The sequence below is a fragment of the Miscanthus floridulus genome, chromosome 7 (assembly GCF_019320115.1).
Source record: "Miscanthus floridulus cultivar M001 chromosome 7, ASM1932011v1, whole genome shotgun sequence".
NCBI lineage: Eukaryota > Viridiplantae > Streptophyta > Magnoliopsida > Poales > Poaceae > Miscanthus > Miscanthus floridulus.
In genome coordinates this window covers 81,500,802-81,518,732 of record NC_089586.1, presented here as the reverse complement: position 1 = coordinate 81,518,732, position 17,931 = coordinate 81,500,802, and the positions used below count along the sequence as shown (strand labels likewise).

At 45.7% G+C, this 17,931-nt stretch overlaps 1 protein-coding gene across 1 annotated transcript; it reads right to left on the bottom strand.

Annotated features, from left to right (window-relative positions):
* Positions 1-10,073: 10,073 nt before the first annotated feature.
* Positions 10,074-16,831, bottom strand: LOC136467169 (CLP protease regulatory subunit CLPX1, mitochondrial-like). Its single transcript, XM_066465758.1, has 15 exons — positions 15,972-16,831; positions 15,002-15,063; positions 14,761-14,861; positions 14,548-14,631; positions 13,986-14,032; positions 13,800-13,874; positions 13,654-13,731; positions 12,669-12,725; positions 11,637-11,707; positions 11,444-11,543; positions 11,268-11,372; positions 11,038-11,100; positions 10,837-10,959; positions 10,582-10,725; positions 10,074-10,458 (listed from the first exon to the last, which is right to left on the bottom strand). The coding sequence occupies exons 1-15, from the start codon at positions 16,704-16,706 to the stop codon at positions 10,396-10,398; spliced, it is 1,908 nt and encodes a 635-aa protein (XP_066321855.1). The 5' UTR covers positions 16,707-16,831; the 3' UTR covers positions 10,074-10,395.
* Positions 16,832-17,931: the final 1,100 nt, after the last annotated feature.

Below are 17,931 nucleotides of genomic sequence, written 5' to 3'. Positions count from 1 at the left end.
TCACCAAGTACCTACATCATTAACCTAAGCACACTTTGGTACCCAACTCTTGTTGGGTCCTTTTGAGTTAGTCAACAAGTGCTTAGGCACCCAAATGGCTTTAGCACTAGTTTGTGGTGAACACATCACCTTACTAGTGCTAACTCCATTTGTGGTCTTCCTAAGCATATCATTATAAACAAATGTGTTTGGCATAGGAGTTTTACCATTTGGGCATTCATAGCTTAGATGCCCTTTTCTTTTACAAGCATAGCATATGCGGCCTTTGTTTGCTCTATGCTTGCTTTGCTTGTATGGACATCTATCAACCTTGTGGCCCATCTCATTGCACCCATAGCATCTTCTAGTTGCAACTTGGGCTTCCTTTCTTGCCTCTTTGTACATTGGACATTTCTTGGTAGGATGCCCCAACTTCTTGCTCATGAGACAAGCACTTTGTCCATGACTCTTCATTTGATTGGCCTCCTTGGTAGAAGCCTTTTTATTGGCGGCTTCAACCTTGTCGGCCCAACTCTTGTGTGGACACATAGCCCACTCATGTCCATACAATCCACAACCATAGCACATCCTTTTTCCATGTTTCTTGCTCTTGGTTGTGTTGGCCTTGCTTGAGATGTGATTCTTTTGTTGGGCTTTGGAGGAAGCAAGGTTTGAACCCTTCTCAAGCTTCTTCACCATGTTATCACGGTTATCTTGAGAAGGTTGTGCTTTCTCCTTACCCTTCAACCAAATCACATCTTTTTTTAATCTTTGCACTTCTTCTTTGAGCTCTATGTTTTCTATAAGATTTAGCTCAATCAAAGATTGGCTTGCTTGAGAAGCACACTCATTAGTACAAGAAATATTTAATTGAGATGGTGTACTAGTGAGTGGATGTGTGAGAGATTGACAAAATTTTACTGATGTAATCACAACCTCATGAGCCACCTCAAGCATGATGCTTGATTCTACTACTTCCTCATGAGAGCACTTTAGATGAGCAAAATTTGCTTGTAGCACATTATACTTGCTTGATAGTTCATCTAGCGTTGCCTTGAGCTCAAAGTTTTCCTTCTCTAGTTGTGAAACACTAGAAGAGGAGTTAGTAACTAAAGCATGCTCAATTGACAATTTTTCATACCTCTCATTTATTGCCTTTAGCTCTTGCAATTTGGAGATGAGAAACTTTTCTTGATTTTGAAGCGATTGCTCTTGTTTCTCTATCTCTTCTTCAAGCTCATCATTCTTCTCAACTATCTTCATGATAATGAACTTGTCTTTGCGGTTGAGATGATCAAGGTTGTAGTTGTCTTCAACTTCAACATCACTCTTATCTTGATCATCTACTTGTGCTTTCTCCTTTTCTTGATCTTTCTTGTTATTCTTTTTATTGCTTTTCTTGGCCATGAGACACAAGTGATGAGTATCATGAGATACTGAGGTTGACTCTTCACTTGGTTGCCACCGGGCTTGAGCGTCGTTGCAAATAGCTGCTTGCTGGTCTGCTGCCTCGGCCATACCGGACACGTCCGGTAGGAATACTAGACACGTCCGGTATATGCAGGCAGATAGCAGGTCATGCGCTGCTTGCACTTCTTGCTCCGGCTCAGCACTCTTGAGGTCTTGTGAGGCTTCTTCGCTGCATGAAGACACAATGGACATACTTTCCATTGACTCGATCTCAAATGCATCATCACATTTGGATTTTCCATATAAATCAAAAAGTCTAGTCCAAATGAGATGAGCACTCTCCGGAGGTGGTTGTCCATTGAAGATTGCCTCATCTTGAACCTCTACACTCAATGTACTCAAAATAATATTAATAGCTTAAGCATTGAGTTGCACGCATATCTCTTCCTCTTTTGACAAATTTTTGTAGTTGCTCCATTCAACTATAGGAAGAGGTATGCTTGCATCCACAATATGCTCAACAAGAGGACTAATGTCTCTAAAAGCATTGAGTACATGTATTGACCAAGTTAGAAAGTTTGAACCATCATTTTGGAGAAGCACCGGCTCCAACTCGATAGGCGTCGACATCCTTTTCTCATGGTGGTGAAGCTTTAGGTGAGAACCTCGCTTTGATACCAATTGAAAGGACCTAGGATGCCGCCTAGAGGGGGGGTGAATAGGTGTTTTTGAAAATTAACACCTTTAAATGCGGAAATAATTAGTAAAGGGAGTTTCCAAAATGGAAACTCCAAATAAGAGTAATACCACCCCTCACAAGTAGGCCACAGAGTATACAAGGTATAAATAATGTATCTAGAAGCTATAACCCTGCAACACAAAGTTAGAACTGAAAGTAAATATTTTCAGCACAGAGCTCTAATACCGGACGTGTCCGGTATGAATACCGGACGTGTCCGGTATGCACGGTTTCTGCAGAACAGCCCCGAACTTGCTCCTTTCGATTTCTATCTTCAAACCAAACTGCAGGTACCTACTAGAGATATCAGTAAACACAGAGAACCTGCACAAGAGCTAGAGCAACACAAATATCGAATGAAATGCAACTTGAGACACGATATTTGTTTTACCGAATTTTGGACTCGTTCGAGTCCTACTCTTCGTTGAGGGGGCTATGGGCGACCCAGCAAAGGTCAGCCCTAGAGGGTACCATGAAGGTCACTCTAGCCGGAGTCTTTTCCAACTCCTTTTCCTCCTTCCACTAAATGATTCCGAGGCGGCGGAATCGACCGTTACAAACTTTCCGAAGCAACCACAATCTCTCGGTTGCTCTCCGGCGACGCCTAGCCGTCTAGGACCGAAGAGTCCAAGAGTAACAAATGCGAATCATGAGATTGACAATATGCACAAGTGCTCAAGTGGTGGCTTGCTCTCTTTTTCAAATTCTCTCTCAACCCACAAATTGATTTTGCAATTTGGATCACACACTCACTAAGAGAGGGTTTTGCATGAGTTGGCAAGGCTCAAAAATGTGTGTCTATGTCAGCAGAATCAGCAGCCTCCAAAGGTGGAGGCTTGGGGGTATTTATAGCCCCCTTGGAAAACTAGCCGTTTTATAGCCGTTGCAATACCGGACACGTCCGGCATGCATACCGGACACGTCCGGTATGACTTACACTGCGCCAACGGTAACTAAGTTACAGTGAAGTTGTGAGGCGTCGGAACTCCCAACCGTCAGAACTCCCGACTCACGTCGGAACTCCCGACCCTCAGCAATTTTGAAAAACATGTAACTGAGTTAAAGTTAGTGAGGTGTTGGAACTCTCGACGCATGTTGGAACTCCCGACCGTTGGAACTCCCGGCTCACGTCGGAACTCCTGACCCTCAAGGCTTTTGAAAACTAGCCGTTGGCTTCTGGTCATCCATACCGGACACATCCGGTATGAATACCGGACACGTCCGGTATGACCAGGACAGTGAACCCTCCAAGTCAATTAGAGTGCAAGACGTCGAAACTCCCGACCCATGCCGGGACTCCCGACCGTCGGAACTCCCGACCTACGTCGGAACTCCCGACGAACCAACCTGAGAACAACAATTTTACAGCTGTTGGACAAATACCGGACACGTCCGGTATTGCCAGACCAGCAAGAAATCAGTTAGCTCTTTTGTCGCTCAAATACTCAAAACTCACATGGGTTGGCTTGAGCACTTATGAAACATTATCTATCAACATGATGCATCCCTCTTAATAGTATGGCATACCTATTAAACTCAAGATCAAAGGAAGAAGGAATTTATACCACTTGAGTTGATTTCTTTTGAATTGATACCGTCCCTTCCAATCTTCATCAAGTAAGGGTGCTGACATGTTGATGTTGATCTTTTCACTTGAGCATAGCCATCTTGAGCATGTGACTTGATTCCATTCATCAAATTTGAATAATCCAAAATGTATCAAGTCACTTCCATCAAATACTTCATTATAGATTTGATCCTTCACATCAATATGACCATCTTAGCTTGATTAGTACCTCAACTAAATGCAAGTACTTTCTTCTTCACCCTAGCTAGGTTCTTCGGCCGCCAAGCCGTCGCTTGCCCTTCACCCTTGCTTAGTACCTCGAAGCCTTTCCTTGCTATCTTCACCATCTCAAGCCATCAGGTCACATCTTGTGTTGAATCATCCATTCATATGTATTGTTATCTTTTTTATTTTAATTTAGCAAGCTTCAAATATGAGACCATTCCATATGCAATCCCTCATGTCTCATTAACTAATAATCACGAGCTTGCTTTCACATAGTACATGGAAATCCCACAATGAATAAGCCTTCACATGAATTCCATTTGCATTGTTGTCTTGTGCTTGAACTAGATTGTTTATACAACAACACATCATTTTGGCTTTCATTAAGTACCTGTGAGATAACCTATTACCTGTCCACACTTAGCAAACGGGTTAGTCCTTTAATCATGTTGTCATTCAATCATCCAAAACCCACTAAAGGGCTAGATGCACTTTCAGGCACGCCGATCAGGAAAGACGAAACGACGGAGCGAAAAAACCTCTCTTTCCCATTTAATGCAGATGAGACACGCCCTGACCGATGAGACGCGCCCTGTCCGATGGAACGGCTCCTGATCAGACGGGACGTGGCCTGGGTATGGCCCACCACTACTGCATGCCAACCACTACCGCACGATGGGCACAAGAACCAAAGCGCCACCGCACGCAGGCGGCCCTCCACTTCCCCAGGCAGGACTTGGAAAAACCCAAAACGGGATCTCCACCGAGAGAGACCATCGGGCTTCCTAAGTCGATCGAACGGCTCAAAAAAATACACCGAGAGACAGGTAGGGAACGAAGGGACGCCCCATGTAGGCCATGCCGACTCCATCATGAATGACGAGCACAGGTCCTGGTCGGACATTTTCGACTGGAGCTCTCCAAACCCCGTCACTCGAGTCATCAAGGTAACACTACCGACCCCCTCTATTTCTTTATAAATCATTTCATACATCCATACGCGCATTCATTCCATACGCCCGTGCCCCCAGACGATTCGGGCCCTGAACCACCCGGGGGCTCAGGAACTAAGCATCGCATATGCAGCGAAATGCATCACCACGCTCCGTGTTGCGTCACAAAGCGGCGGTTGCCTCATTCAACATGAGCAACGACTGACCGGGGTTCGAAGGCCGGCCCACGAAGGGCTTGAGGCCGCCCCATGTCAAACAGAGCCAAGGGAGAAAAATGCAGATGAGCCATGTGCGGCCCTCGCCCAGTCTGGTAGACAGGGTCATCTCAACCTTCTCGTTCGATCCTAAGCCTCTGCCAAGCCCACAGAATCTCCATCGAGGGGAGACCGTCAGGCCACCTGGGTCGGTCTCCGGAACGACCCAGGCATCTACCGGGTTGCAGGTAAAGGAGCAGTGGAATGTCACAAGAGGGCTATGCCAACCCCGTCACGAATGACGGACCCAGATTCCACTCGATCATACCCGTTAGCGAACTCACCGAGCGCGTCGCTCATGCCCGAGCGATCAGGACAAGGGACAAAACTCAGCCCCTCTGGTTATGAGAAACCGAGGACGAAGTAACGCACACAACTCAAACTGACCCCTACCAAAGCCCAACAGGGATCGGGGGCTCAAGACACAAAACGCCTGGGTCTGTGACCCCAAACTCGCCCCATTCGGCTACGCTTCGACTGCACTCCAAAACGCCTGGGTCTACGACCCCGAACTCGCCCCATCCGGCTACGCTTCTATTGCACTCCAAAACGTCTGGGTCTGCGACCCCGAACTCACCCCATCCGGCTACGCTTCGACTGCACTCCAAAACACCTGGGTCTGTGACCCCGAACTCGCCCCATCCGGCTATGCTTTGACTGCGCTCCAAAACGCCTGGGTCTGCAACCCCGAACTCGCCCCATCCGGCTATGCTTCCACTGCACTCCAAAACTACCTGGGTTTGTGACCCCGAACTCGCCCCATCGGGATCCACGACTCCGACTCGCCCGATCCCACGGCGCGCACCGACGCCAGGATCAGCGAGCTCCGTCTCGACCGATCCCTAAACTAACTAACTAACTACCTCGGCTGCGCGGGCTACACCAAGGCCAAGATTCACGACTCCGACTCACCTGATCCCACGGCGCGCACCGATGCCAGGACACGTGAGCTCCGTCTCGTCCAATCCCTAAACTAACTGCCTCGCCCGATCCCACGGCGCGCACCGACGCCAGGATCCACAAGCTCTACCTCGCTCGATTCCAAAACTAAACGCCTCAGCTGCGCAACGATGCCTTGGTTGACAATTCCGTCTCGACTAAAAAACACGCACACACACCCACTGACAAACCCCCTCGAACGATTCCGCCCGAATCGCCCGGGGGCTCGGGGGCTACACCCGCTGGTGCGCTCGCGCGCACCCGCTGACAAAACAAAAAACCTCTCCCGCTGGCAACACGAAAAAACCCCCAGACGATTCTGCCCGAATCGCCCGGGGGCTCGGGGGCTACACCCACGGGTGCACTCGCGCGCACCCGTCGTCAAGACAAAAATCCCCTAGACGATTCTACCCGAATCGTCCAGGGGCTCGAGGGCTCCTGTCGGGTTCATAAACCCGGGGTCCCTCGCGGACCAGCTTCCCATCAAAGGCTCGGCCCAAGCAGACAACGCGCAACTCATGGGCCGGCCCAAGTATCTGAACAACAGGCCAGAAGGGAGATCCAATCACCGACCGGAAGGTCTGGCCGAGGAGGAGCGATGTCCGTTTTCCGACTCCGGCCCATCTTTCCGACCGGAGGGCTCACTTCGGTCTCCAGCCCACCTCCGGACTGCCTCTCCGACCGGAAGGCCTGGCCAAAGCACTACCTCCGACTCCGACCCCACGTCTCCGACCGGGGTACGCAAAAACCCTGCTCACTGCTCTTCTTCGACTGGCGCAACCAGAGCTGACTGGTACCAACCGACCGGGGACGCCCGCTCGAAAAGGACCAGAGAACGAACGGAGAAAGCAAGGCAAGGCGCACAAGTCAAACCACGATACCAGGGACCATACCCTATACACCTGCAGAAACAGTACTCTGCAACCTCCCTAACACAAACAGTGTTGTAGGCGCCAACATTTTCCCTACAGTATTGTGGGCGCCATTAACCCCTATACGGTAAGGCCCCCACATGCCTCTGGGCATCGACGGTGTTGTGGGCGCCGACATTTACCGTACCGAGTGAACATGGTGAAACTCCTCGCATGCCTTTGGGCATCAACAGTATAGCAGGTACCGACATCTGCCATACCCGAATAAAACGACGCAGCCTACCACGTGCATCCGACATCCAACAGTATTGTGGGCGTCTACCATCATCGTGTATCCGCTGGCGTGGGCAACAAGGCTTAGAAGCATACGTACTCTCTCCCTCTCACTTGTAAGACCATCCCCTTCATCTATAAAAGGGGATGCGCCCTCTCCCAATGATTTAAGTGATTCCAGATTCATTAGATCGATCAAGTTCACTAGTTCACAATCACAGAACCGCCAGGTTTGAACCTTAAGCATACGCTTGAACACTTAGATCATAGCGGAGCTCCTGTCGCTCTCGGTCCTTCCGACCGGAGTCTGACCGGACCTCTTGTACCCTCATCTTTCTCCTTCTCGTTTGTAACCCCACTACAAACTTCGAGCACCTGGGCTTAGGAATAAAGTCACTGACCGACTCAAACCGGACGTAGGACACGTTGCCTGAACCAGTATAAACCCTGTGTCATTGAGTGTTAAGCCACCTTCGATCACAACGTACGGCAAAACTACAAAACTTTACTTGTTGATCACTTTCTGCACCGACACCATGGCTGTCTCTTCAAGCTCAGCTCATGCTTCGCAAAATTGAATAGAGTTCTCCTTATCTCTTCAGCTTTTTTGCTTCTTCATTTGTTCTGGATCCCATTTAGTCAGTCTTTGGGTAGGCTTCAAATTCTCCTGGTGATCCCATTTATTTGGTCGGGTCACTTTGGGCAAGTCTGCACAACTCTGGCTCCAAATGTCAACCTCTGCCGCCCCTCCATCCTTGCTGAAATGCTGACTGAAATTTTCGCCTCTCCTTCCTCTTCCTCTGCGTTGCCCGAAATTGCATGCATGTGCCTTCTTCTCGCCCGACGGTCAGCTTCACATGCGTCTCCGAGGGAGCAGTCTCTCCTACTTTTGGGTGGATGAAAACCCCGAAATCCAGCGGAGGCAACCATCTCGATCGGTTCGCTAAGCCGTATCGTTAACGACACCACCGCAAATTCGCGTGCATCGTACGTACGTATGGTTGCTGTTACCATTTCGACTTCGGACATGCATGGGATATTGGGATGGAAGCTGCCCCCGAGCTATGATCTTGTGCATCGTTACGATAAATAGTGGGGGCAGGCCACCGACCTTCCCGTTGTCGCCTCGTCTTGCCCTTCGTTCTCTCTTCTCAGCTTCCTGTGCTGTGCGGCGATCTCCACCATGTACGTGCACCGTAGCTCCTTCCGTCCTTCCCACCCTCGCCGGCGCAGACATGATGATGAAGAGGACGACGATGGCCACGCACGCGGAGGTCGCTCCTGCCGCCCTGCACTGGTGCGACTATGGCGTGGACGATGACGCCGACATCGACGCGTTGCTTCGGGACATACACGCCGCCGTGAGCCCTCGCACCCCCGCTGCTGCGGACCTGCCAATGCCGCCTCAGCAGTTTCTTGCGCGGTCTCGGAGACACAGCTATCACTATGACTACGAGGACAGCGACTTCCAGGCCGTCCTCCACTGTATTCGGAGCGTTCGCATCCCGGCCGCCGGCTTTGCTTCGGTGCCGGACCCCCTGGATGCTTCTGAAGCCAGCCGCTATTTCTTGCCTCCCCTGTCCATGCTGATTGCCATGCATTGACTGACCTGTACAAACACGCTGCTCTGCTGCTGCTAATACGAGTAGATGGTACAAACGTTTTCCGGCTAGACCCTGGCTGGGTAGCACTATCAGCTACTCTAGGAGTGTTCTGATCTGATCTTTTTGTAGTATATCTAATTAAGGCAATGGATCGTTAATGGATCTCAGTGTTGTAGTATTTGTTTGTTTCAGTTTGTAATGTTCATATGTACATGTGCATGCATCTGAATGGATTGTTGGAACTCAGTTTAAAATCATGGTGTCTTTGTTACTTGCAAGTTATTGTGATATTTACTATTTGATTTGGTCTGATTTGTTAATTCCTGGATTCAAGGTGATTGCTAGACGTCAGCAGGTACTGTAGGTGTTTTCTTCCATTCTTTTTCCAGAGCCTTTCTTGATGGACGGAAATCGGTCCTCCATTATCCGTCAGCTTGGAAGAGTGCAGTAGAACGTAGATGGGGGGATGGATGCACCCCATAGTAGATGGTAAAACCTTTTCAGGGAATTGTTAGTCCACCCGATCATACATCTTGCAAAGGTCCAGAGTGATTTTCATATCACACCTTTTATATGTCATGATTATTTTCTTTTTATTTTCCTATAAGATTCAAATGAGTTTTATACCACACATGATTTTGCAAGGTACATTGATCTCATAGAAGATTTGATCAAGGTGACATGTTATGAAACGATGCCTCTCTAATTGACGTCTTTTCCTAGAGATGATCTCATCCATTGATTCAAAGATTGCGATTAGGATTGGACGAATATTTTGTCACCAAAGGGGCATTCCCTTTGAGCATGCAGTTGTGAACGGTTGCCACCTATTCGGAGAGGGTGTCTTGCGAATAGATGCCTGTCCAAGACAACTAGTCACTTGTATAAGATCAATGAGAATGTTTAGTTAATCCAAAAAAAATGACAAGTTTTTAGTTCTTCCAATCCTTTGTTCAGTTTACATTTTCATTACTAACAACTCATTTCTAAACCCTTAGTGCAAACAGTAGTTTCTTTTAACACAACAGTACAAAGTTAATATATAAGTTTTAAGAAACTACATTTAGATATCTTGAAGTAACTAAAATCCTCTGTTCAAGCAACGCCAGGACAACGTTATGAAATACAGTTTCAAAAAGAAATTAGGCCATGTTCGCGTGCCCTTAAACCCGGCTTGATCCGCTTTTTTTTTTCATCCGAAACAGCGTTTCCCTCTCACAAATTCCTCCAGATTCATCCGGATTCCTCCAAATTCCTCCAAGTTCATGTAGACCACAATTTTGCAACTCCATGCCCTCTTCCATTTCTTTGTTTCAAGTTTTAACATAGATCCAGCAGCTATTACAACTCATGGCATCGCATCTTTTATAAATGACGGTATCTACATGAACCTGCTCGACTACACTCTTCCAAATCCTGCTGCAAATCATGCAAGGCGTGAGCGCGGCAGGGCAACGTGTGCCGGGGCTCAGAAGAACAATGGACGCTGCACATATTGTTTCATTTACAAGGCTACTACTTACATGGACACAACTGGGATTAGATTTTACAGGTTACACTAGTGCGGTCAGAACCAGGAATCACATGCCAATGGCTCGCTCAGCTTCTCCATCCATTTCGCTTGCCACTCCATCTCCCGACACCTGTCACAATTATCATATTACTGTTGTTTTGGCAGCAAATGGTGTAGATCTAAAGATAATGGGATCTTTCTGCATCAAGTAGCGAACAAGTATGCCAAGGTCACAGGATTTAGTAAGCCTTACCTTTATCTGGGATAGATATTGATCCAAAGCACCATCACCATAAAGAATCTTAGCTCCGCAGCCAGGTTGGTCCACTGATCCTACTGCATCTTCATCTACAACCACTGCATCAATTCGCTTCTCCCCAGATTTTGCATCTGGAATCTGTAAGGAAGCAAATCAATTGTAAGTTGTAACAACAATTAGTATGCCAACTCCATAGACTTTACAGGTTAGGTGAATAGAAAGAGAATACAAAATCATCATGCAACAAACCTCATACATAGAATCCATGAGAATAGTCTCAAGGATAGTTCTTAAACCCCGTGCACCAGTATTTTTTGACATTGCCTTTTTGGCAATTATTCTAAGTGCACCATCTGTAAAGTGAAGCTTAACCTGAAACCCAATGTTGAGCCAAGTTGAGACACTAGGGAGATACTAATTTCTGCATGTTTCCATGGTAAGCATACTCACATTGTTCATGCTAAACAATTTCTTGAATTGTTTACCCAGGGCATTCTTTGGCTCAGTGAGAACCTAGCAGAATAAAATTGTATCAGTACTGTGTGAGAAGTTCTCTAATAAGTAATAATCATATTGAAATATAAGTGCATGCTTCTCTAAACAAGGTAGCAGCATAAGCGTGCATTACTAGACAGACCAGGATGTTAGGAAAGACAAAATACAGTAGATACACGTGATACCTGAACAAGCTGGTCCTCATTTAGAGCGGCCAGGCTCACAAGGATAGGGAAGCGTCCAATAAATTCTGGGATTAGTCCAAAAGCTATTAGATCACCACTCTCAACCTGAAAAAGTAGGGACATTGAAACACCTCTAGGACAGAAAGTTATCTAATCAATAGTAGAATACTACTGACCGATTCCAACAAGGATGATGTCACTTGAGCACTTGAAATGCCACCAGCCCTCATGTTTGCACGAACTGGTGCGCCAAAGCCAATAGAAGAATCCTGCCGTCTATTTTTTGTGTAAAAGAAAAGCCAAAAAACCTTAGATGAAGACTCAGAGGAGACACCAGACAGCAGATTACAATGAGTTAATGAACAGTACCTCTCTGATATAGTTTTCTCCAAATCCACGAAAGCACCACCACATATAAAAAGAATATCTTTGGTATCTATCTGCATGTGCAAATGCCATTATACGATTGGAATTAAGTAACTAACCAATGTTTGTGACAAAAGGCCAAAACACAGGTCAAGACTTAACAGGCAGCGTGGAAATTTCTATCCCTTTTTCCTTTTTTTTTTTGTGGGTGGGGGGGGGGGGGGGGGGGGGGGGGGGGGGGGGGGTACCGTGCATTAGACCAGACATTTGCACCACAGAGCTGTTTGGCATTTTTCTGAATAAGCAGCTTACTGCTGAAAAATATATTAGCTTTTTATGCTTTTACAACAACAAAAAATGACTACTCCTGCTGTTTCTTATAAAAGTCCATGTCCACCCATATGCACAGACATATGAAGCATAAAATCTAAGAAAATTATTTTGTCAAAAAAAATCCTAAGAACCTGATCAACGGGTTGGATCGTGCATGCCCCTGTCAAGTGGTGTACTACAACTAGTTGGCAACTTTTATAATTTATTAGTGCAGCATTAACACAGGGGTACAAGACTTATTTGATTCACTAAACTCTTGATCTTCTCACTGGGATAATGGAGTTAACATCCTCCCCGTGTCCATCAGACCATCAATGTAAGGCAAACTTTGGCAGTGAAAGTCAAAATTTGTAAGTTTTGAAAAACAATTAGTCGAATTATATGTGTATTTAGTGTACAAACAAAAGATGCACCAATATATACTCCCAACGTCGACCAATGCAAGTCTTATTTTGTTCTGGAAAGTCAAAGTTGACAAATTTTGACAAACAATTAATTAAATTATATGCATGTCAGTTGCATCAACGCTTCAACAGGTTAATTGTCATACTACACCAAAGATTATGTTGATTTTCTAGCAATTGACAATGCGATGGAAGAGAAATCACTGGACAAAATCTATTTTTGATCACTTTTTCCTTTTAACATTTATTGTGGAGTAGAAATGTAGAACAACATCATAAATAAGCTTGCAAACGTTACCTGTATATTATCACCACGAGGATGCTTCCTTGCTCCTTTCTCAGGAACGTTGACTATCTAAGCATGCCAGAATTTCAAAAGGAAAAGTAAATAATACATTTATATAGAGATATGAAACAAATTATATTTTTTGTTATGCCCCAATGAAGACAAACTGGTAGATAATCAAGATGGTGTGCCACCCATATCTTTTGGTTAAGTCACAGTTTGGATCACACAAACTACATTATAGGCAGGCTTATTTGAGGTTTTTCGAGGATTTGATCTTGCATCATGATTATAATTAACAATTGCACCGCTTCATGAATCAAAGACATGCAAAGGTCAACTGATTGAACACAAAGTGAACTGATCCTTTCAAATGTAACTGCATACCCAATGTAACATTGTAACTACATAATACCTGGTGCATCACATCAGACATGTTGTGAACCCATAAAAGTTGATATAACAAGAGAAACTCCAGATTTTTTTTTGGCAATATATAGCACAGGACATACTAGCACTAGGTAACAGCAATTCAACTACCACTACAAATTTCAATTCAAATGCAGATACTATTTGTCGCTGTGTGTTTCATTTGACCAAGGAAATAATCTACACCCTCCAATTCGAAATAGTTGTTTTAGTCCCCTTAATTTTCATTAAAAACAAAATACATGTCATCCTAGAACTTCTAGGCACCTTTTGCTCTTTGCTTCCTTTCTTACCCTTGATAACTAAATGCTATCACCCTCACAAATACATTATAACATCTCTTTCCAGTGTAGCATAAATGAAGGGTAACAAGGTCATTTGATCCATTTTCTTAATCACTGTGCACAACTCTATAACAAGCAATCGAATTGTATACAACTATACATAAATACAATAATCTCGGATTACACACAGACATGTAAATTCGATTCGATTACAACTCAGTATGTCAACAGACAAAAGAAACACGAGTGAACCAGGCCATTGGGAGGTCAATACTGTGCCTTACCGTGCCTTCCAGCATTTTCAGCAATGCCTGCTGAACACCTTCACCAGATACGTCTCTGCTGATGTTAAGACTTTCAGCCTGCATGCCAGATCACAAACTAATGAATGCCCACACCAGGAGGGAAAATCCAAGCCAATATGTCATACCTTTTTTGTGATCTTATCAACTTCATCTATGTACACCATCCCTTGCTGTGCTGCTTGCACATTAAAATCTGCCACCTAGTTAATGACAACATAGAACAGCTCACTCTCAAAGGCAAGATATTACAACAGTTCACAGTTCAACTTGTTTCACTGCACGTGTGCAAGTCAAAAGGCAATAAGGCATACCGTGAGTAACTTGTATAATATAGATTCTACATCCTCTCCTACATACCCTGCCTGAAATAAGTGGAAAATTTAATCCTTAGTGCTGAAACCAAGTGGATAGAATTGGGGAAAGGAATCTAACAGAGACCATATGTGCAATAGCAAAACACAAGATATGAACTTTTTTATCATTTAATTAAATGTCTTGGTAAGAACTACTAGATATCTGAACTAGGACTAGGAGTGCAAACACTCAACGATGAGATAGAATAGTGTGATAGGTACTGCAAAATCAGTACCTACATTTATGCAGAATTCGTTAATAGAATACTTCTTGCTAACATAGTTTAGATGGTTTCTAAGCTGTTCGGCTGCACTTATATTAAGCGGCTGCTGCTGCTTATTGTACTGTATAAACAGTAATTTGTGAGAGGAGCAGCAGCAGCCACAGCCAGCTGCGGCTTAAAATAAGCACAGCCGAATCACGCCGTTGATGAATGCCTGCAATACTCTCTATAGAATGATGTTTGTTGTGTGCTTAACCAATATGCACTTCTCTCTAGAGGACAATGTTAGTAAATACTTGCCTGGGTCAATGTCGTTGCATCAGCAATTACAAATGGTACATTCACAAAACGAGCTAATGTCTTTGCAAGTAAAGTTTTACCTGTGAAAGAAATGAACCATCAAAATAAAATACTGCTGAGTGCCCTTCCTTTTTACAGAAATTTAGTTGATCCAATATAGTAGTCAGAGCTGACATAAATCCAACTTTAAATGGATGCAAATGCCTTACCAGAGCCAGTAGGTCCCATTAACAGCACATTGCTTTTCTCTAGTTCCACATTGTCGTCGTCATCAGCTTCCCCATCAAAACCACCCAAGTCTGCTCCAGACCTACTTGTTTAGCTTATATATATATACCACATAATTAGTCACTGAAAGATATTTATGAATTCTAGTTTCTACAGGTGCAGGAATGAATATCATCCATTATTTGCAGAAACGACAAATTGACACAGCAAAGTGAAACTGACCCCGTTTGTAAAGATTGATGGTATATCCGTTTATAGTGGTTGTAAACTGCAACAGATAGCACCTGGAGGTTTACAAGGATACATCAGTACTGAGACAAAGCAGCATAGATTATCATGAGAACTGGAATAAAAAAAATATCTATGGAGAAACTTCCACAACTCGTGGCTAATATATCCCGATTGAAAGGTACAAAGAAACTTATTCTTTTACTTGAACACACAGGTGAGCTGTGCGTCATTGTATTAGAGATAAAAAGAAAAGAAAAAAAAAGTCCCACACTGAACTCATAGAGCCAAAGGTCAGGCAGAAAACACACACAGACAACATACGCCAACGCACACTAAAGTAGAAAAGTCCTCTACTTAGGATCTAGATCAGATGACAATTCAGACAGGACATAAAATAAGATTATTCATCATTGTTTCAAAGTGTTAAGGGGCTCCCATTTTTACAATAAACGGAACGAGCAATAGAAACCATATCACAGCAGTCAGAGCTGAAGGGACTAACAAAGTGGAAACCACAGTGGGGCAAGTGCATTTCTTTGATTCTATTACAAACTTTATAGCACAGTCTGTTCCCAAATAACCATTTCAACCAAAACCAGCATTCTATATATATTTCTTTTTCTCTAATTTAGAAAACATTTTTCATTGCAATTATATCCACTAGCCTTTAAATAGTCTATAATCCCAACTCTAAACAAGAATTGAGTTGGAGAAAACTCTCATTTTGTTGAAACAGTAAACAATCAAGCTCAGCTGTGTTGAAGACTTAAAGTCCCTCAATCAAGTGAAGAAGTGAGACGGGGAGATCTAGTTTTCTAAAAAAAGAACTCTAAAAGTCCCTCCAGTGAAGAATTGGAGTCATCAGAGGCTTTAGCACATTTTGCATGAGCTAACCGCATCAGGATGCCAACTCTAACCACGAAATGAAAAGCTACCAACATGAATAGAGTATTCATTTCACCTTCTTGGCTCTGTCCTGCCCAATCACATACTTGTCGAGCCCCTGACAAATCTCCTTGGGCGTGGGCAAATCCCTGCCGAGATTGGAACCACCCCAGCCCTCCTTCCCCGCACCTTCGTCGCCAGCGCCACCTCCCCCGCCACCGCCGCTGCCAGCGACGCGGACGACGTTAAGGTTGGGGTGGAACGGCGGGCCGGGCGGGACGTGCACGGCGACGCCGCCGCCATCCCCGTCGTCGCGCGACGAGGAGCTGGCCCTGATAGCCTCCCAGAAGATGGGGTCCCTGGCCCTAGCGGCGGGGTGGTCGAGGAGGTCGGCCCGGACGCGGCCGATCTCGACGAAGGTGCCCTGGAGCGGCGCGAGGACGTGCGGGCGGAAGAAGTAGGCGCTGCGGCAGTTGGGGCAGAGGTTCAGCGCCTGGTAGCCGCCGCCGGCGGTGGCGCCCGCGGTCGTCGGAGGGGGGCCCCGGTGGGAGAAGAGGATGTCCATGTGCTTGGAGCAGCGCGGGCAGTGGGCCTCCGCGCGGATGCGGCGCGGCTCGGGCTCGTCGGTGGAGGAGGAGGAGCTGCCCCCGGAGCCCGAGGAGGAGGACTCCCACTTGAGCCGCTCCTGGAGGCGCCGGTGCGGCGGCGGGGCGACCGCGCCGGCGGCCGGGGAGCACTCGGCCGCGGTGAGGGTGGAGGCGGCGCGCGTGGCGGCGCCGGCGAGGCGACGCCACCGGAGGAGGCCGGACATGGTGGTGGCTGGTGGGTGCGGATGGATTGGGACTTTGGGAGAGTCCAGAGGCGGAGAGGAGAGAGAGAGAGAGAGTGTGTGTGTGATCTCTGCGTTGGGATTTTTGCTGGGTGTGGGTAAGCGAATTCTGGGGCTGTTTTCCCGTCTGGTGCTTGCGCCGTGCAGCGTGCTCGTCGAATTTTTGCGTGGGGGGTGGAGAGGCGTGACGGCGGTCACTGGAACCTCGGGATCGGATAAGGGAGGCTGCTGCTGCGGCACTGTTCGATTCTGCCAATCCAATGCCTCGTGATTCGTGTAGCTCTCTCTTCGTTTCGCTTTACGCCCTCTAGTTTTATTTTCCATGCTTTACCAATACAAGCATATACTACTAGTAGTCTCGTCAAAAAATTACATAATACGTGTTGGGCGTTCGGTTAACCGATCGGTTTCGGTTCGGTTCTTAAGTTTAGGACACAAATTCGGTTCTCTACAAATAGGAACCGATCGGTTTTTCGCAAATCTTGGAACCGAGCAAAATCGGTTTCGGTTTGTTCGGTTCGGTTCCGGTTCCGACCAAACTAACCGAGGATTTACACAAGCAGCAAAAAAAAAAGAATAGAAAAAATAGGAAAAAAGATTTTAAAAAAAGCACAATGCCGAGATTTTAAAAAATGTGAGGGTGTGAGGCTGTGAGGGGGTGTCATCCATATTTTATATCTAGGGTTAAGTTGGTATTAGGCCTAGGTTGTAAGGTTTATTGGGCTTGTTTGTGAATTTCGGTTCCTTCGGTTATTTCGGTTAACTGAGCCTAGGAACCGAAATTTGATCAGTTAATTCGGTTCCTAAGAACTGAGAACCTAACAGCTAAGTGCTTGTTTAGTTCCCAAAAACTTTCCTAAAAAATGCTACAGTAGCCATCACATCGAATCTTGCGATACGTGTATGGAACATTAAATGTAGACGAAAAAAAACTAATTACACAGTTTGGTTGGAAATTACGAGACGAACGTTTTGAGCCTAATTAATCCATGATTGAACAATAATTGCCAAATAAAAACGAAAGTGCTACAGTAGCCAAATTCCCAAAAATCACGAACTAAACACAGCCTAACCGAAAAATTTGGTTCCGGTTTCTTCGGTTCGGTTCTCGGTTATTTTTGCCCAGCCTTATGTATATGTTGAAATTTTGGAACTATTAAACACACAGTGAAAGCCACATCTTTTGTACTATGGCACCTTTCATTTC

Coding starts and splice junctions, on each gene's coding strand:
- LOC136467169 (XM_066465758.1), bottom strand. CDS start 16,706: ATGTCCGGCCTCCTCCGGTGGCGTCGCCTCGCCGGCGCCGCCACGCGC. Junction 13,875..13,985: donor TATTATACAAGTTACTCACG/GTATGCCTTATT, acceptor GTCATTAACTAG/GTGGCAGATTTTAATGTGCA. Junction 12,726..13,653: donor TGAAAATGCTGGAAGGCACG/GTAAGGCACAGT, acceptor TGGCATGCTTAG/ATAGTCAACGTTCCTGAGAA.